The sequence below is a fragment of the Cetorhinus maximus genome, chromosome 11 (assembly GCF_964194155.1).
Source record: "Cetorhinus maximus chromosome 11, sCetMax3.hap1.1, whole genome shotgun sequence".
Taxonomy (NCBI): Eukaryota; Metazoa; Chordata; class Chondrichthyes; order Lamniformes; family Cetorhinidae; genus Cetorhinus; species Cetorhinus maximus.
The window spans coordinates 28,830,528-28,852,050 of record NC_135889.1 but is presented as its reverse complement, the minus strand read 5'-3'; the positions used below and the strand labels follow the sequence as shown (position 1 = coordinate 28,852,050).

The 21,523-nt window shown below is 44.5% G+C and overlaps 1 protein-coding gene across 6 annotated transcripts in view; it reads right to left on the bottom strand.

Annotated features, from left to right (window-relative positions):
* The window catches only part of mlpha (melanophilin a), a 203,068-nt gene that overhangs the window by 133,059 nt on the left and 48,486 nt on the right, over window positions 1-21,523 (bottom strand). For 4 of the 6 annotated variants that reach the window (XM_078551716.1, XM_078551719.1, XM_078551720.1 and 1 more), the window contains exon 4: window positions 14,729-14,950. The exons of 1 other annotated variant lie outside the window; for it this stretch is intronic. In XM_078551716.1, coding sequence (XP_078407842.1) covers window positions 14,729-14,950 — 222 coding nt within the window. Of the gene's footprint in view, window positions 1-5,378; window positions 5,724-14,728; window positions 14,951-21,523 lie in introns of those variants that run through there. One more of the 6 variants, XM_078551722.1, reaches the window with a different exon arrangement.

Here is a 21,523-nt window from a genome sequence, read left to right as displayed (position 1 = left end):
ACCACGAAGCCTCTGGCTCGCTGTGCCTGACTTGCCTGGTCCCAACGGAAGTGAATGAAGATCAATGCACACCTGAACAGAGCATCTGTGACCTGCTCGACACAAATGTGGACAGCTGATTGGGAGACACCGCAAAGATCACTCACCAAGCCCTGGAAGAACATAAGAATAAAAGAACTAGGAGCAGGAGTAGGCAATTCAGCCCCTCGAGCCTGCCCCACCATTCATTACGAGCATTGATGATCACATTTCAGCCTCAACTCCAATTTCCCACCCTCTATCTCCTCCTTAAATTTATTCAGCGTCCCGGCATCCACTGAACTCTGAGGTAGTGAATTCCACAGCTTCACGACCCTTTGAGAAAAATAATTCCCCCTCATTTCTGATTTAAATCTACCACCCCTTAGCCTAAAACTATGGCCTCTCGTTCGAGAATGCCCCAGAAGGGAAAACTTCTGCTCCACGTCTACTTTGTCTATCCCCTTTAGCATCTTATGTACCTCAATTAGATCTCCTCTCATCCTTCAAAAGGAAGGAGCCAGAGGCATAGAAGTTGAGGGCAGCTGTGACCTTCAGAGCCACTGGCATGGGGTGTCCACCCACACAGTTAGGAGATATCTCAGGGCTAATCATCTGACAGGTATAGTTGACTGTCTCCCTTGACAGTTGGAGCCTCCTTCGGCACTGCACCTCAGACATATTGAGGTAGCTGCTTCTCCGCCTGTATACCCTGGCAGCAGGATAGTGGCATCTTCTGCGGCCCCTTCCACCTTTGACTACCTCTTGGCCCTGCGCCCCTTGTGCCTGCACCTGTACTCCCAAAGGTGGCTCCCCTGGCGGCTGAATATGCACTCCTGGCCTCCTCCTTATCCTAGACCTTCCTTCCTCCCCAGAGGAGCTGCCTCCAGTGGACATACCAGAACCCATACTCAGGCTAAAGGGAGGCCTTTGGAAAGCTGCAGGCCCGATAAAGATTCCTGACTGCAGAGTGCTGACCTGAAGGTTCAAAGTACACAGAAAGCTGCTGGAATTTGTTCTGAACTGCTACAGATCACACAGGCAAGTTTAAAAACTTTCTGCAATCAATACTCAGAGACCAGATTGACAACCCCACTGAGCCCTCTTATCCCACCCGTGGATGAATTTTATTAAAATGTCGCTTACTTGCCTGCCCATTGCGCCCATGCGCCGAGCCGAAGATCACACGGGCGCCTGAAAATCAGTGTCGATTGCCGACTAAGGGCCTTAACTAGCCCGTTAATTAATGGCGGGCACGCGTCACACTCCATCACGCGCCCGCCCAATGAAATATCGTGATGGCGCGCGGTGAGATATCGGGACACTCGCCCGACGTCACCAAGAGTCATTTTACACACAGACATGCGGGGGGAGGCGCCCCCCGCACCTCACCCTGGAAATCCTGCCCAATAGGTCTGAAAGTTCATTGATTTTGAGTTTTAGATAAGTCCACAAACAATCGGTGTGAATGCCACAGATGGATTTCATCTTGATATGTCCATCAAGGGAGGGCATTCCACTCACAGTCATTTATATTTTAATAACTTTCCAGATGCATGTTCAGACACAAATTAATCCTTTGTCTGTCTGGAAATCACAAAAGGTCACTTGTCCCTTTGTGGTCATCTTGGACAGGGTTTTTTAGTCACTTTTTAAAGTTAATTTCACGAAAATGCACATTAAAGTCCGTATCTTGAACGTTAGGAAGCTAATATCCTTACTGGGCTTGACACTGAGTCATTGAATATATTCAAGGCTGAATTAGACAGGTTTTTGATCAACAAAAGAGTCAAGGGTTATGGGGTACAGGCAGGAAAGTGGAGTTAAGGCCACAATCAAATCAGCCATGATTTTATTGAATGCAGAAGCAGGATTGGAGGCCCAAATGGCCTACTCCTGCTTTGCTTTCTTATGTTCTTATGCTTAGGTAATAATGCAAAGATGACACAGCACCTTCACAGAGTATTTGATGATAATGTAGAGTGTCCCAAACAGCACTGATCAAATCATTCACAGATTTCTAGCATTTTCCTGCTCTTTAGCCAGTTCCCTTGTTATGCTTCCTATACATATTCTGATCATTTTAGCTATAAACTAATACATAGCTATGTTTATCTATTCCAGGTGGCTTGCTGAAGCCAAAAGTTTATTTCCATCATTATGCAATTTCTTTTAAAGAGTTCCAAATTCTCTCTCAATAAACAGTTAAACAAAGTTTTAAATCGACTATATACATTTTCCAAGCAGAGAGTGAGCAGCTGGTTTCTGACACGTGGCTGGACGCTGAATCTTTGATACTTGATATGCTTTACAGAATAACATGTGCATTGTTCTCAAAAGGATCTAGGATTTTATTAACTGTCGTTCAAATGCCAACTGGGCTACAAACCAGACAACTCAACTTCATGTTTCAAACCACAAAAACAGCAACAAAACCCAGGGGATCATTGGCTGAAGTCCATTTTAAAAAGGTTCCAGGCATCAGCCAAGTTAAAATTTCATTTGAAATATAGAGTCTCTGACTTTTGCGGAGGTTGTCCCAATCTCCCTGTGTTACTTCGGTGGGAGATCAACAGACCTCCTGCAGAATTGGCATAAATAGATATTTTAAGATACTTGCATCTTATCCCTGATCTCCTGCAGGGATGGGGAAAACAGGACAACCCCTCCTAAAAGTCAGGATCGCAAGGTCCAAATTTTATACCATAAGATCCTCTTGTCCATCACACAGGTCACTGCCAAAGCTGCAAATGGCAGGAGCGAGAACAAAATGGATCAAGAACTGGTGATGGGTAATTACAAGTTGTGCCTTAGAAAGCAATGGATTGTAGGAGGAAGGGTTAAATTGCAGGAGCTTAGGAAGTTCACAGTCTTTTACCCCTAGAAAAGAATTCTGGGAGATGGTGGCATTGTGGTAAAAATGTCACTAAACTAGTGATGCAGACGCCCAGGCTAATGCTCTGTAGACATGGGTTCAAATCCCACTGGTGGAATTTTAAATTCAATTTACTGAAAAAAACAATGTGGAATTGAAAGTAATGGTGACCATGACACTATCACTGATTGTTGTAAAAACCCATCTGGTTCACTAATGTCCTTTAGGGAAGGAAACCTGCCATCCTTACCTAGTCTGACTTGCTTGTGACTCCAGACCCACAACAATCTAGTTGCTTCTTAACTGCCTTCTGAAATGGCCTGGCAAGGCACTCAGTTCAAGGGCAATTAGGGATGGGCAATAAATGCTGGCCTTGCCACATTCCATGAATGAATAAAATAAAAGTTGGATCAGGAGACTGTGACAAATAAACGGGGAAGAGAAAGAACATATAGGGCAAAGTATTTGGAGCTTAGGAGGGACAAGAAAGAATGTGTAGAGAAACACAGATTAGCTTCAGTCATTAAACTGGACACAAGAAAAGCATTTGAAAATAATGAACATATTGCAGAATGACATAAGTCTTGCAAAAACTTGCATTTGTTTAGAAATTGAAGTTGTTTCACTTACAAAAGAACAGCCAAGTACTTCCATCCTACCACAAGATGGTGGCAAAGTAACGTGAATGCTCAGCGCTGTCATCAACATACAATTACGGGAATTTTTTGCAATCCCACACTGCCAGTGAGAAGGACATACTTGCAGAGATATGGTTAGAGCCCTTCAGCTCCATTTTCAACTACACTTACAAGCTGGGCACAGGGAATTATTCCTATACACATTTTTTTTTACTGGTGAGATTAATAATTCTGTCTATTGATACAAAACACTGCATTCCAAGATATGCTGTGCTGCACAAAATATTACCATAATATGACAAAGTTATACAATACTGTTTTCTTTCTTACTGAGAAATACTCACTGTGGGGTGGAATCTTCTATGCATTTGTAACCAAGGCCAACTTGTAATCAGTACATAAAGCAATTGTCTGAATATGAAGTATCAAGTAAACATGAAACAAATGTTATGTGAGTTTTAACTCTATGTCCAAATATCCTCACTGTTTAATGCTCATTTATCAATCTCTGCATTAAATGCATCTTGCATCACTGAAATGGGTCCACTTCAGGTGAATTTCGTACACAGTGAAATTCAGCTCAGAATTTTAGCTGCAGCAGGAAACAGTCATATTTCCGGCGTCTTGTGATTATTGAAGTGATTTTTACTTATCCTTACTGAGATCTACATTGTATTTTCTGCTCTTTGAATGTATTTTCAAGGCATCAATACAAGTAACAGAAAAACTATAAGAGCATCCTTGATAGCATGTTTGTGTAGTGAGGGGGAGGGGGAGGACAGTCAGGGTTGGGGGTGCAGTCGGGGGGGTGGGGGTCGTCATTGGGAGGTGTAGTCGGTGGGTGGAGAGTGTAGTTGGGGGTGTAGTTGGTAATTAGCATGCATGACAGATTCTCATATTTAAAAAGAGGTAATATATGATGTGAGTTTGGTGCTTTCCTCAAGTCCCATTTCTTTGTGCTGATTTCTGCTTATTTACACCCATCCCATTTTTACATTCATAACGTATGTCAATGACCCATAACTTCCGAGCTCCGGGACATCGAGCCTAGGGGGGTACCCAAACATCTCACCATTCCACCTCTGCCTTCCCCCCCATCACCCCCCACCGGCTACCCGCTACCAACTACACCCCCAACTACACTCTCCACCCACCGACTACACCTCCCAATGACGACCCCCACCCCACCGACTGCACCCCCAAACCTGACTGTCCTCCCCCTCCTCCTGACTACACCCCCACTGACCACCTGATTCCTCCCCATTGACCACCTCACCCACCCCCCTGGCTACCCGACAGCTCCCATTGACCACACCCTGCCACTGACAACCCCCCTGAACACTTCACCCACCCCCTTACACATCAAACCCCCCTGATCAGCCGACACTGTGCCCACCCCCTCCACCCACCAATACTACCCATTTACTTTCTCCCTGACTTCTCGAAGTGGCTGGACCTTTAAGCCTACCTGCTTCATTCAGCCAGTGCTGTAAAATTGCAGGGGGGTGGGGGGGGGCGTCTTCCTTACTTCTGACTCAGCAGCCCTCAGCAGAAGGCCTCTGGAACCCACTGCTTTGCACTGTTTTCACTCGGCCTGAGACAGAAAGTCGGGTGAGAAAGGAGAGTCTTCATTTTCAGGTAAGTAGGAGCAGAATGATAATCCGACTCTGATTGTCACTGCACGGAAGTTTCAGGCCAATGTGTCACAAAATTTGAAAATAAATAAGCATTGGCAAAATAGGTGCATGAAAATGTCTGTAATTTTGTGTATAACATCCTGATTGTACAGGCACAAGAAATACACCCAATGTTACAAACACTTTATATTGCGATAATCATCACATTACCATTTACATCTGTATCCAAGCAGTGGTAAACATCCCCATTGTCTTGTTTATTTGTTTCAATGATGCACACAGGCTGTCGACATTGTAGATGAGCTAACTTTATTAATAACACATTTTCCTAACATAAGCACACATCTGCAGTAACTGGATTCTACCTAGGCAGGTTCCAACATGTTATCTGACCTTCAACCCCCAGGTCAGGTGACCCCCCATCTCTAGTACAGAGTACCGTATGATATCTAATACTGGATTCCACTACCACAATCAACTATTATCATGACACCCGCCACATAAATACTACAGAAGAACTCAGTGCTACCAGCTGAGGAAGTTCTACTGGACAGATTCACTATAAATCACAGATAATGGCAGTTGGCAAGGGTTTTAACAAAAGCATGTGGATAAACAACATACAAGATATGCACTGTTGGACCTGGTACTTGGAAATGAGGCGGGCCAAGTAGATCAAGTATCAGTGAGGGAACATTTAAGAGACAGTGATCATTGTATTGTACGTTTTAGGATAATGATAGAAAAGGATGGTAGGCAATCCAGGGTAAAAATAATTAACTGGATGAGAGCCGAGTTCAACGGGGCAAGAGTGGAGCTGGGCCAGGTAGACTAGAATGTAAGATTAGCAGGAAAATATGTAGCTGAACAATGGGTTACCTTCAAAAAAGAATTGGTTTGGGCACAGTCAAAGTATATTCCATTGAAAGTGAAAGGTCGGACGAACAAATCCAGAGCTTTCTGGATGAAAAAGGAGATAGAAATTAAAATAAAGAAGAAAATGTGTGCTTATGACAGGTGTCAGGTAGAAAATATAATTGAGAACCGAAAGGAATATAGAAGGTTCAGAGGGGAGGTGAAAAAGCAAATTAGAGAAGTGAAGAGGGATTATGAGAAAAGACTGGCAGCCAACATAAAGGGGAATCCCAAAGTCTTCTATAGACATAAAAATAGTAAAAGGGTGGTAAAAGGAGGAGTAGGACTGATTAGGGACCTAAAAGGGAATTTACACATGGACGAAGGGGCCATGGCTGAGGTACTAAATGAATACTTTGCATCCGTCTTTACCAAGGAGGTAGATGCTACCCATGCCATGGTTACAGACTAGAAAACTCTGTCACTAGAAGGGTTGAAAACTGATAAGGAGGAATTGTTGATTAGACTGTTGGTACTTAAAGTTGACAAGGCACTGGGACCGGATGAGATGCATCCAAGGATATTGAAGGATGTGAGAGTAGAAATTACAGGGGCACTGGCCATAATTTTCTAGTCTTCCCTTGACTCAGGGGTGATGCCAGAGGACTGGAGAATTGTAAACATTATGCCCTTGTTCAAAAAAGGTTATAAGGATAAGCCCAGCAATTACAGACCAGTCAGTTTAAAATCAGTGGTGGGCAAGATTCTAGAAACAATTATTCTGGATAGAATTAGTAGTCACATGGAAAAATATGGGTTGATAAGAAAGAGCCAGCATGGATTTCTAAAGGGGAAATCATGTTTAACTAACTTGCTGGAGTTTTCTGAAGAGGTAACAGAAAAGGTCTTGAGGGTAATACTGTTGATGTGGTGTACATGGACTTTCAAAAGACATTTGATACAATCCCACACAACAGACTTGTGAGAAAAGTTATTGCTCATGAATAAAAGGGACAGTAGCAACATGGATACAAAATTGGCTGAAAAATGGGAAGCAAAGAGTAATGGTCAACAGATATTTTTCGGGCTAGAGGAAGGTTTGTATTGGAGTTCCCCAGAGGTCGGTATTGGGACCCTTGCTTTTCCTTCTATATTATTGATCTAGATCTTGATGTGCAGGGGACAATTTCAAAGTTTGTGGATGATACGAAGCTTGGGAGTGTTGTAAACAGTGAGGAGGACAGTGTAGATCTTAAAAGGATATAGACAAGTTGGTGGAGTGGGCAGATAGGTGGCAGGTAAAGTTCAATGCAGGGAAGTGTGAGGTGATGCATTTTGGTGGGAAGAACATGGACAGACAATATAAAATAAGAGGTGAAATTTTGAAGGGGGTGCAGGAGCAGAACAACCTTGGTGTTTATGCGCATAGATCATTGAAGATGGCAGGATAGGTTTAGAGAGCAGTTAATAAAGCATATAGTATCCTGGGCTTTATTAATTGGGGCATAGAATACAACAGCAAGGAGGTTATGCTGATATTATATAAGACACTTATTAGACCTCAGCTGGAATATTATGTACAGTTCTGGGTGCCACACTATATGAAGGATGTGAACATATTGGACAGAGTGCAGAAGATGTTTACAAGAATGGTTCCAGGGATGAGAAACTTCAGCTATGAGGATAGATTGGAGAAGTTGGGACTGTTCTCCTTGGAGGGAAGAAGGCTAAGAGGAGATTTGATAGAGATGTTCAAAATCATGAGGGGGCTAGACAGAGTAGATAGGGTGAAGCTGTTCCCTCTCGTAAAAGATTTAAGGTGATTTGTAAACGAAGCAGATGTGATGTGAGAAAAACTTTTTCACACAACGAGTGGTTCGGGTATGGAATTCACTGCCTGGAAATGTGGTGAAGGCAGGTTCAATCGAGGCATTCAAGAGGGCATTAGATGATTATTTGAATAGAAACAATGTGCAGGGGTACAGGGAAAAGGCAAGGCAATGGCACTGGGTCAAAATGCTCATTTGGAGAGCTGATGCAGACATCTTGGGCTGAATGGCCTCCTTCTGTACCATTAAAATTCTATGATTCTGTGACAAAGCTTTCAAGCAAAAAGTACAAATGCATCAATAGAATACTCTACCAGGTTTATCTGTCACCTTTAAATTTACCTTCTCTTCTTGTCTACTCTTTTAAATCCTGTTATATATTGGGAACTGGTCCTTCATCTGGGGTTTTCAGTAACATAAACAGGCGATCAAGAAACTGCACTGGGATTTGTTGGAATAATGAGCAGCATCTTAAACTGCCTCATTCCTTACAATACTTTTTGACTCCTGAGAGGATATGATTCTGCCCATTACACTTAATCATACAAAACATTCTGGTGCTTTCTGTGCAACTGAGAATGATCTAATGGAATATTGATGGGCAGTTCTGAGAGAAGGTCTCATTGATCTCTGGGAAGCATTGTAGTCATGTATCGGAGATGATGTGTCAAAAGAATAAAAGTTGCCATCCAACTTGGTTTCCTTCAACTGGACAGCAACTTGAACTCCCAAATATCAAACTACAGATGAATTTAGGACAGCAAAGGGAGGTCAAGCTCAAGCTTCATATCGACAGATGTATAACAAGTGAACTTCCACGTCAGTCGATCAAAGCACCCTGCTGCTCTGACACACAGTGCTAGATTTTTCCAACCATTGACAACAACTTGGCAGAAAATCGGGTAAGTGCTACATTCAAGTTCCAGATACTGATTGCTAAGTTCAGCTGGAAAGTTCAGATGAGTGGATCAGGCTTGACTTTGATGCCCTCTACATTAATTACTTACTGCCAGTCAATCACTATCTAGGCTTACGGGTGAATAAATAGGACCTGAGCGAGATGGCAGAAGGCTGTCACTGAACTGTGGAGTCATACACTAACATAAGATTGCATCTTAGGTGCAAAGAATAAAAGAGTATTATTTAAATAGAGAGGGAGCATCGAATGCTGTGGTACAGAAGGATCTGGGTGTCCTTGCACATGAATCACAAAAGGAAGACAAATGGAATGTTGGCCTTCATTGCAAGGGGATGGAGTATAAATGTTTGCAAGGGGATGGAGTATAAATGTAGAGAAGTACCTTTTTTATTCATTCACAGGATGTGGGCATAGCTGGCTAGGCCACCATTTAATTCCCATATGTCTTGCTACAGCTGCACAGGGCATTGGTGAGACCACACCTGAAGTACTGCGTGCAGTTTTGGTCTCCTTACTTAAGTAGGGGTATACTGGAAGCAGTATAGAGAAGACTCACTAGGCTGATTCCTGGGATGAGAGCTTTGTCTTATGAGGGAAGGTGGAACAGGTTGGGCCTATACTCACTGGAGTTTAGAAGAATGTGTTGATCTTATTGAGACATATAATGTTCTGAGGGGGCTTGACAGGGTCGATGCTGGGAGGATGTTTCCCCTTGTGGGAGAATATAGAATTAAAGGGCACAATTTAAAAATAAGCGGTGTTCCATTTAAGATGCAGATAAGGAGAAATTTCTTCTCTCAGAGGGTCGTTAGTTTATGGAATTCTCTCCCCCCGGCAGCAGTGCAGGCTGCATCATTGAATATATTCAAGGGTGAGTTAGACTGACTTGTGATCAACAACAGAGTTAAAGGTTATGGGGGATAGGCAGGAAAGTGGAGTTAAGGCCACAATCAGATCAGCCATGATCTTTGAAAGGTGAAGCAGGCTCAATAGGCCGAATAGCCGAATAGCTCCTATTTCTTATGATCTTTAGAGTGGGAGTGGGGGTCTGAAATTTGGAACAAAATATTAAATTACAATTGGATTTCAGTCTATGTTCTTATAGAAAAAAGTGCAATAAATGCAATCACCCCAATTTTTGGCCATGGATTGTGGCTTGCCCATGCCAGTTAGAAACAGGGTGGGTAAGACAGAAAATAGGTCTACCCAACTTATTTTCATCATTGTGGCATGGAAAGGTGCAATCTTCACGTAGCCATGGTGTCCATTTTGGTCCAGGCATCCTCCGTATACTCCAGGGTGCTAGGTAATGTTCTGTGGAAAGCTCATGTTCCAAGCAGCTCTACTTAAAGCTACAGCCCCTAGAAAAAGGGAGTTGCAGCAACGCACTGCAGGCTTCTGGATAATTACAGATAGTGAAGCAATATCAACAAGGGAAGAAGAGGACTCCCAGGTTTAGTGACGCCACCCTTAACTCACTCTTCACAGAGGTTGAAGCCAGGAATGAGGCCATGGGGGGGTGGGGTGGAAGAAGTCTTCTATAGCCTGAGAAGGGAGAGGAAGCACAAGACAAAGGAACGCCCAGGACATAGTGCAGTGCCAAAAAGGTTTAATGACCTCACCTGGGTAGTCAAGGTGGGTGCATGCATCTGCAGATGACATTTCACAAGTCCCTCAATGCACACCTCTCACACTAATGCACTACACCCCCATCACCACAGCCTGACATAGGTCTTATTCTACCATCATCATACTGCACCTCATCCACATACATCCTTGAAACATATTAGCTGCACAAACACCTTTCACTGTCTCGACCTATTTCCAAATATTCAGCTATGGCAGACATCATTCAAACACATTCTCACACAGTAGTCTCTCTCTTACAGCAGAAGGTCACCCATGACAAGCAGGAAAATCAGAGGAGGACCGGGAAGAATACATCCCCTTAGTACCCTAAAGGAGATGACTCTTTGGATCATGGGCAGCAGTGCTACAGATCCAATGGTGTCTAGTGCAACAGAGGCCATCCTGGATGAGGTTAAGTTGCTGCCGTATACGCCTGCCTACTTATTCCTCACCCTCATCCTGAAGTGTGTCTTGACATGCAAACTGCAAATGGAGTGACTGTCGGCCTCCTGATTTCCTCTCCATCGTCCCTCCTCTTCCCTTTTCCCTCCTCTTCACTTATGCTTTCAGACAGCCAAGATCAGGTGGCTATTCAGCCCCTACAGAGCAAGTGGAAGGGTGAGAGGAGGGACAGAGCTTTGAAGAATACATGCCATCACTCAATCTGACACTCACAGCCACCAGCTCAGATAGTGGCACTGTGTGAATGTTAGAGGCTAGTCTACAGATGCATGTTGTGAGTCACTAAGCTTGAGTGGGCTGCAGCCAATATATGGGGTAGGTTAGCTCATAAAGGAACTCATCGGAGGGTCCAGTTGCACACCAGCCCTGCTGTATGGGACTCAGATGAGGACCTTGTTGGAGTGGACCATAGAAAAACCCCGATGACCATGCACACCGAGATGCTTGGTGCATTGGCTGGCTTGCCAGATAGCCAACAGTTGCTGGCTAGGAGTTTGAAGAAGTCTGGCTCCACGGTGACGCAGGACATTGTGCAGAGATTGGAGCCCATCCTTTCCTCTGTGGAAGTGATGGGCATCTTCATGGCAGCACTTGTGAACACAGTCATGATGCAGCGTCTGCCAGCTGCTGTCTCAGCTTCAACTGCAACTCAGCTAGAGACTTCCTGATGCCTCGGTGCTGCACTGGATGCAGACAGAGGTCATAATGGTTCAATGGCTGTTGGCATGCAGGTTCAGGCAGCTGCCAACCAATCTATGACTGCTGCCATTGTGGGTGCAAATCTCAGTGCTAGACGTGGCATGCAAGCTTTCTCAGCAGTCCAGCAATCTGTACTCCAGCCATTTACAAGGATTGCTGAAGGCTGCCCTGTGAGAAAAGCAATTGCACTGTGGCACATAAACAGTCTCTGAGGATGACAGCATTGAAGCTCCACCACTGCCACTCCATCAATGCCCTTGCTGTTACCTCTCCACCAGCCAACCCAGGCTGCTGCCACCGATGCCAAGGTACAAAGCTGGACCCTCAATGCCCAAAACTCCAAGATCACCTGTAGCCTCCCCTACTGAAAGTCAACAATCTTCCACAAGCCAAGCTGAGGTCACTGGGGAAGCGCTGTGTAAGAGCACTAGGCCAGGTAAAGGCGCCCACAAGCCAAGCATATTAGTTAGTTCTGGGTTTTTTCTTGCATTATTGATGTATTGCTGGATAATGTTTTTGTATGAATGTTTTGGTTGTTGGCCTTTATTAAATGATGTAGACAAAGAAGACTTTGTGATGGGATATCTGAAATGGATGCACTGTAAGGGGTTAGTGCTCAGGAACTTCCTTTTAACCAAAGTGAAGCCTCACTATGCAGTCTCTCTCAGTCCGTCGAGTTGCAGCTGCTAAATATGGTCTCCTGCTTTCCTCCTCCTCCTGAGGTGGCATCCAGATCCCAGGAGCTAGTGGCTGGGCTCGCATAATTGTGAGGTTGTGGAGGATGCAGCACACTAACACAAACATGGAAGACCCTCATGGACATGGACTGCAGAGATCCCCTGAGCGGTCTAAGCAGTGAAATTCTGCTTGCAGACCAATGGCTTGCTCCATAATTGTAGCTCCAAGGCTCTTGTTGAAGGTCTGCTAACTTTGTGTGCTGGCGTAACAGAATGGGGTCATGAGCCACATGTGGGGGGGGTAGCCCTTGTCACCAAGCAGCCATCTTATGCTGTATGCAGACTGTTGAAGGAGGAAAGCATCGTGGGTGCTGCCAGCTTAGTGGACAATCACCCAGTCAATGTGGCAGCCTTCACCCTTGAGAAGGCTGCTATCCTGACAAATCCATGTGTCTCTTCATCCTAATATAAAAGCAAAAGACTGCAGACGCTGGAAATCTGAAATAAAAACGGAAAATGCTGGAAAAATTCAGCAGGTCTGATAGCATCTGTGGAGAGAGAAACAGAGTTAACATTTCACGTCCATATGACTCTTCTTCAGAGCTAAAGAGATGTCTTTTCATCCTGGTCTTTCCTCCTTAGGGAGTAGAGGACGAAGTCCCCTCTCCTCCTGTAGAAAGCCTGGGTCACCTTCCAGATATTTCTACAGATGGCGAATTGTGACACGTTGCAGATGTTGCTAGCTGCCACTTGGAAAGAACCGGTTGCTAAGAATGAAAGGAAGACAGTGATCGTCACAGCCACTGAGGAGGCCTGACCTCATATGGGTATGAGACACCATAAAGGAGGTGACACAACCTCGTCACTAACTCCTTAGTGAAGCAAAGCTTCCTGAGGCACTCTTCCCTGCTCACCTCAATGTAGGAGGGGTGTTTCCAGAAGACTGTCTTGGGGTAGGGCCTTCTAAAGAGAGCCCTCCTTATCCTCCCTCCTTGGATAGGGTCCCCTCTCTTCCTCCTTCACTGCCTGTCCTGCTCATTCTGCAAAGCAAGTGGCAGCTCAACTACTGCTGCCATATTCACACAAAGTGATATAATTCCCTCAGTAACCCCTAGCAACTTACCACAGTGCCTTCACCAACTTTGCCTGAGCATAAGTAAATCAAAAGCACCTCAGCTGCAACTTGTTGACTGGCCCGTGAAATAGCCCCAGAACAGGATCCATTTTGCTTTGTAACACTTATTTCAGGAGTGAATAAGGAAAGTGCTCTGAGCACATTCGTTGACCAAGTTTAGCATTAGTGAATTGCATCAACCTGTTGACATCTTTGATGTCATGATATCAGCCTTTCAACCTCTTTTGAGTACACAGAGGGGAGTGGTCAGTGGCATTCCTATGCTTCTATGATGGTGGTATGTCTGTGTAAAACCAATAGAAGTGGCACTACGCAATTGAATTTCTTCTTTAAATTCATTCACAGGATGTGAGCTTCGCTGGCTGGGCCAGCATTTATTTCCCATCCCTAGTTGCCCTTGAGAAGGTAGTGGTGAGCTGCCTACTTGAACCGCTGCAGTCCATGGGGTGTAGGTACACCCAGAGTGCTGTTAGGAAGGGAGTTCCAGGATTTTGACCCAGTGACAGTGAAGGAACGTCAAGTCAGGATGATGAGCGACTTGGAGGGGAACTTCCAGATGGTGGTGTTCCCATCTATCTGAAGCTCTTGTCCTTCTAGATGGTAGTGGTCATGGGTTTGGAAGGTGCTGTCGAAGGAGCCTTGGTGAGTTCCTGCAATGCATCTTGTAGATGGTACACACTGCTGCTACTGTGCATTGGTGGTGGAGGGTGTGAATGTTCGTGGATGTGGTGCCAATCAAGTGGGCTGCTTTGTCCTGGATGGTGTCAAGCTTCTTGAGTCTTGTGGGAGCTGCACTCATCCAGATATGTGGGGAGTATTCCATCACACTCCTGACTTGTGCCTTGTAGATGGTGGACAGGCTTTGGGGAGTCAGGAGGTGAGTTACTCTCTCAGGATTCCTAGCCTCTGACCTGCTCTTGTATCCACAGTATAACTGGAAGCCGGGAGACTATGGTTGTCCTCATTGTTCCTGAGCTAATGAAAGGAAAATCACTCTGTGTGTTCCACTCCTGATCATCGTGCCAAGTGTATTTGTATAATACTGGATGAGGACATGATCAAGTTTAACTTTGAATTGCTCTACCTTGCATGTTGGAACGCGAAGTCTGAGTCTGTTAATGTATCATGATAATGGGGGTTGCTCGCAACTGTGAAAACTCTAGTATGAGTCAGCAGCTTCAGAAGAGAAAATGGCAGGGGAAATAAATAATGGAAGGTGCGAACATCAGCAAGAGGGATTCCATGGGAGTGGAAGGAAATTGGGAGGTGCATGCATAAGGAGGAGGGATTCGATGGGATGGGGAATAAACAAGGTGTCCATGCATACGGGAGATTGGTTCCATGCATTGCCTCACCTGGCAATCCGGCAGGAATCACACACCCAGCCGTCCTCCTTTTTGTTGAATTTGCTACAGCTTTTGCAGGTGTATAGACAGCAATCCAGACATCGACGTTTGCTGTTCACCAGGAACTGAAAGGGTTCCAAGCAGTGAATGCAATGACCGTCATTAAACTTGGCTTGCTTTGTAAGAAACGTCCTCTTAGTGGTTTCTTCCTCAATCTTAGACTTTAATTCCCTAGACAGCAGGAAGCAGGTTAGAAGGGACAGGAGGAAATATGGGAAAAAAGATGAGTGAATCTAAGCAAAAAAGATATCTACTGTAAAATCTGAAAAATAAGTTGTTCCTACGTACAATTCACATTGCCATAACAATGAAAATTTTATAATTGGTAGCTGATTATAAATTACTTCCCTAAATTTAAGGAATATAAAAACTAGAGGATAAAATTTACAAATATGTGCATTAATTGGATTGATCGGGACTTCAGAAGGAAAATCACCGACCTCCTGAGCTGAATGCCTGAATACCCAGTGTGTAAAGCTTAGTGAAAATTACTCAAATCTATCCTTATGTATGAAAGTGCAATGCATACACCATTGCATGCCCATCCTCTGCCCGACCCTATCAGCCCCCATGAGTATTTTACCTGTTGCAGGGCAGCTGTCAGATGCCCTTAAGTGGCCAATTAATGGGGGCTTTAGGGCCTCCTCCCGTCAATGCTAGGATATTTTCAACGACAAGAGAGGCCCACGCCAAGTGTCACTTGGTGGCCTTATGGCCGGATCGGGGTGGGGGAGAACCTCCTGTTCAGGTGGTGCTGCTGGGGTAAGAGAGCTTCCGGCCATTTGATTGGTTAACAACTCTCAGAGGTGGGTCTTCCTTTTTGCTGGGTGCGGAAGTCCCACTTCAAGTCCCACTGAAAGGCCTGAAGGACATTGAATGACTGTGGGGTGAGCCAGCCAAGCATAGATGGGTTCACCATTGGCTTTTGCACCAGGAAGCCAGGAACCTAACCCCCCACCATGTAAAGTTCAGCCTAAAGTATCAGACTTCCCCATATCCACTACCTATAAACATTGCAGCATATCTTTATGAATAGAGTTACACTTACTCAAGTGGAAAACAGAAATATACTTCCAAAAATAGCAACCCAGCCCAGCTACATCCCTGCATAAGATAGGGTAGCCCATGTAGCCCTCTACCCAATAACAAAACATCCTAATCCTAAAGCTTGTAACACTGGATAATATGGACAACTATGTTATCAGACATATGTACTCCTATCAACAAAATGTATAACTTCATTAACATGTAGATCAATGAAAAGTTCAGAATTCTTTAGATCAATTTTTAATCGTAAGGAAATATATCTGATCTTAACTAGGAACTCCCAGTGTTCTTGATAAGAATACACAAGTTTTTAATAGCATGGTCACCTCCCAACATATCTCTCAATGACTTAGCTCTGCGGAAACACACCTAATTGCTTCTTCCTCGTATTTATACTGTCTGCTTCAATACATCTTATGGTAACTTATCCACAAGGCCATTATCCTTGGGTGAAAAATGTTTCACTGACTCCCCTGCTTATAAATCTTTTAATTTATACTTGTTTTCACTGCTTTTTGCACTCTTCACCGTAGTGCAGAGTTTACTTGGATATGCTTTGCCACTTCCTTTCATAATCTTAAAAAAGCCTTAATTAGCTCACTTCAAAGACTCATCTTTCTGAAAGAGAACAAGCTTGACTTCTTTGCATCACGAGTTAAAATCTGATAACCAGGTCTCATCTTTATTGCTTGAATGAGAACCCTCTCATGGGCGCGAATACCTATTGTATGATTACGTGACATGAATTCTAAAATTACATTTACAAGAGATTTTACATTCTACTGGAAACTCCATATACTTGTGGCTTTCACATGTTTGTTGGAAATTGCACAGTGAAGCATTAGTCATAGCCACAAAGGGAAAGTCACCACTTTCTGTGCAGTCTCCATCCCTCACCTGTGACCTGATACCGGGGGCTATTTGACAACGACTTGATCAACCTTAATCCTAATATTTAACGAACCACTTTCCTAAGATGTCAGCTATGGCATGACAAAAAATATTTCACATTAATATGCTAATTTGCAAAAATCAATCTGTGAATGATTTCCTTCCTGAACATGTCTTCACCTGATTTTACACATGTGCACTACACAGCATAACTCATTAAACTCTGGGAAGAGTGTCCTGCAGTCAGCATCGTGGTGAAGCAGCCTGGGAAGAGTGTCCTGCAGTCAGCATTGTGGTGAAGCAGTCCAGGAAGAGTGTCCTGCAGTCAGCATTGTGGTGAAGTAGTCTGGCAAGAGTGTCCTGCAGTCAGCATCGCAGTGAAGCAGTCTGGGAAGAGTGTCCTGCAGTCAGCATTGTGGTGAAGCAGTCTGGCAAGAGTGTCCTGCAGTCAGTTCTTGTTGAAAATAACAAGAGTGACATGACAAGACAGCACGAGAGAGCAACGGAGAAATCAGACCAGCGCGAGTGCGGGGAAGCTTCAAAAACTGATGTCAGCATAAACGTAAGAGCTGATTGGTGAGTAGTGGTTAAGTGTTTTTCTCCAGTTTTTTCTCCAGTTTTTCTCCAGTTTAAAAGAGATTAAGCTAAGGAAAGGTAAGAACTCTAGTTTTTATTTAAAGTACATAAATAATTTAACATTTTTTTTACTGTATTTAACATAAAGTAAGGGTTTTGTTTTTAACTAGAGGCATGGCAGGGCAGCTCAGTCCCATGTTATGTACCACCTGCAACATGTGGGAAGTCCTAGACGCTCCTTGCGCTCTGATCGACCACATGTGCAGGAAGTGCCACCAGCTGCAACTACTTGAGCTCTGGGTTTTGTGGCTTGAGTGGCATCTGGAGGCTCTGAGGTGCATCCGCGAGGCTGAGAGTTTCGTGGATAGCACATTTTTAGATGTGGTCACTCCACAGCTTACGGAAGTGCAGACAAAGAGGGAATGGGTGACCATCAGTCAGAAGAAAGGTGTCAGGCAGGTAGTCAGGAAATCCCAAGGGTGCATCTCACTCGAGAACTGTTTTTCTGTGTTGGAAACCGGTGAGAGTGACGGTTCCTCTTGGGAGTGCAGCCATGCTCATGGCACTGTGAGTGGCTCAGCAGCACAGGCGGGGTGAAAAAGAGGGGAAGAGCAATAGTGGTAGGAGACTCGATAATAAGGGGAACAGATAAGTGTTTTTGCTGCTGTGGACGTGGCTCTGAGATGGTATGTTGCCTCCCTGGTGCCAGGGTCAAGGATGTCACTGAACGGAGCAGGGCATTCTAAAGGGGGAGGACAAACAGACAGAGATCGTGGTACATATTGGTACCAACAGCATAGGTAGGAAGAGGGATGAGGTCCTGCAAGCAGAATTTAGGGAGCTAGGAAGCAGATTAAAAAACAGGACCTCAAAGGTTGTAATCTCTGGATTACTTCTGGTGCCATGCGCTAGTGAGTATAGAAATAGGAGGTTAGTCCAGATGAATGCGTGGCTGGAGAGATGGTGCAGGAGGGAGGGCTTTAGATTTCTGGGACATTGGGACTGTTTCTGGGGGCAGTGGGGCTGTACAAGGCAGACGGGTTGCACCTGAACCGGAATGGGACCAACATCCTTGTGTGGAGGTTTGCTAGTGCTGTTGGGGAGGGTTTAAACTAACTTGGCAGAGGGATGGGATCCTGAAAGGAGGTTCAGCAGGGGAAGATGCACAGCCAAAATTAGAAGAGAGAGCAAGTGAGTCTGGAAGGCATAGAAATTATAGGCCAGTTAAGGCAGAAGGGAGTTTGGAAAGGTTGGATGGTATTTATTTTAATGAAAGGAGTCTGACGAATGAGGCAGATGAGTTGAGGGCACAAATTAACACATGGAAGTATGATGTCATTGCTGTCACAGAGACATGGTTGAGAGAGGGGCAGGATTGGCAGCTCAATATTCCAGGATATAGGGTCTTCAGGCAAGACAGGAAAGGAGGTAAAAGAGGAGGGGGTATCGCAATATTGATCAAGGAATCAATTACAGCAGTAAGGAGGGATGACATCTTAGAAGGCTCCTCAAATGAAGCCATATGAGTAGAACTTAAAAACAAAAAAGGAGCAATCACATTTCTGGGAGTGTACTATAGGCCCCCAAACAGTCAGAGAGAAATAGAAGAACAGATATGTAAACAAATTTCAGGGAAGTGTAAATATAATAGGATAGTAATAGCGGGGATTTCAACTTCCCCAACATTAACTGTGTTAGTCATAGTGTGATAGGTTTAGAAGGAGCGGCATTCTTAAAATGCATCCAAGAGAGCTTTTTAAGAGAGTATGTAGAAGATCCTACAATGTCCTGGACTTAATTTTAGGGAATGAAGTCGGGCAACTGGTAGAGGTATCAGTGGGGGAGCATTTTGCAGATAGTCATCATAATCATGTTAGATTCAAGGTTGTTATGGAAAAGGACAAGGATGGGCCAGAAATCAGAGTGCTAAATTGGGGGAAGGCTGATTTTAATAAGATCAGATATGATTTGGTCAGAGTAGACTGAGAGCAGCTACTTTTAGGTAAATCTGCGTCAGAGCAGTGGGACTCATTCAAGAAGGAAATAGGGAGAGTACAGGGCCAACATGTTCCAGTAAAGGCAAAGGTGGGACCAACAAATCCAGGGAACCCTGGATGTCGAGGGATATACAGGATTGGATAAAGAGAAAAAGAGAGGCTTATGGCAGATACAAAGGGCTCAAAACAGCAGAAGCCCTAGAGGGGTATGGAATGTGTAAGGGGGAACTTAGAAAGGAAATTAGGAGAGCAAAAAGGGGGCATGGAAAAACATTGGCAGGTAAAATAAAGGAGAATCCAACGTTATTTTACAAGTACATTAAGAGTAAGAGGATAACTAGGGAAAGAGTAGGGCCCATTATGGACCATAGTGGCAATTTGTGTGTGGAGCCGGAAGACATAGGTAGGGTTCTAAGTGAATACTTTGTGTTGGTACTCACAAGTGAGAGGGACGACGTGGGTAGAGAAATCAGGTAGAAGGACTGTGATATAATTAAAGAAATTAGCATAGGAAAGGGAGGAGGTTCTAAGTGGTCTGGCAGGCTTAAAAGTAGATAAATCTCCAGGCCCGGATGAAATGTATCCCAGGCTGTTGAGTGAGGCAAGGGAAGGGATAGCAGGGGTGCTGGCAATAATTTTCAATACCTCCCTGGCCACAGAAGAGGTGCCAGAGGACTGGAGGACAGTCAATGTGGTACCATTATTCAAGAAGGGAGGAAGGGATAAACCAGGGAACTTCAGGCCAGTCAGTCTAACCTCAGTGGTGGGGAAACTTTTGGAAGCAATTCTGAGGGACAGAATTGATCTACACTTGGAGAGGCAGGGATTAATCAAGGACAGTCAGCATGGTTTTGTTAGGGGAAGGTCATGTCTGACCAATTTGATTGAATTTTTCGAAGAAGTGACCAGGTGTGCAGATGAGGCCAATGCATTTGACGTAATCTACTTAGACTTCAGCAAGGCTTTTGATAAGGTCCCGCATGGGAGACTGATAATGAAGGTAAGAGTCCATGGGATCCAAGGCAATTTGGCAAATTGGATCCAGAATTGGCTGAGTGGCAGGAAGCAGAGGGTGATGGTCGAGGGGTGTTTTTGTGACTGGATGCCTGTCTCCAGTGGGGTTCCACAGGGATCAGTATTGGGTCCCTTGCTGTTTGTGGTATATATAAATGATTTAGACTTGAATGTAGGAGGGTCGATCAGTAAGTTCGCGGATGACACAAAAATTGGTGGGGTGGTAAATAGTGAGGAGGATAGCCTTAGATTACAGGAGGATATAGATGGACTGGTCAGATGGGCTGATCAGTGGCAAATGGAATTTAATCCAGATAAGTGTGGGGTGATGCACTTGGGCAGGACAAACAAGACATGGGAATACACGATGAATGGTAGGACCCTGGAAAGTACCGAGGATCAGAGGGACTTGGTGTGCATGTCCACTGGTCCCTTAAGGTAGCGGGACAGATAGATAAGGCAGTTAAGAAGGCATATGGGATACTTGCCTTTATTAGCCGAGGCATAGAATATAAGAACAGGGAGGTTATGCTGGAACTGTATAAAACTCTAGTTAGGCCACAGCTAGAGTATTGTGTGCAGTTCTGGAATCCGCATTATAGGAAGGATGTGATTGCACTAGAGAGAGTGCAGAGGAGATTGACCAGGATGTTGTCTAGGCTGGAGAGTTTTAGTTATGAGGAGAGATTGGATAGACTGGGGTTATTTTCCCTGGAGCAGAGGAGATTGAGGGGAGACATAATTGAGGTGTATAAAATTATGAGGGGCATAGATAGGGTGGACAGGAAGGAACTTTTCCCCTTGGTGGAGGTATCAATAACCAGGGGGCATAGATTTAAGGTAGGGGCAGGAGGTTTAGAGGGGATGTGAGAAAGAATTTTTTCACCCAGAGGATGGTGGGAATCTGGAACTCACTGCCTGAAAGGGTGGTAGAGGCAGAAATCCTCATAACATTTAAGAAGTATTTGGATGTGCACTTGTGATGCCATGGCATACATGGCTATGGGGTTAGAATAGTTAGGTACTTGTTTGACCGGCACAGACTCGATGGTCTGAAGGGCCTTTCTCTGTGCTGTGACAATGATCAGGCTGGTAGGTCCTGCTGATAGGCCTCCTGTAACGCTCCTATAGTACTGGGGTTGAGATTAGCACAGGCTGACAACTGCATTTCAGACTTTCCTAATCTTCATTGACTGCACTTATATAATGTGTCATTGAG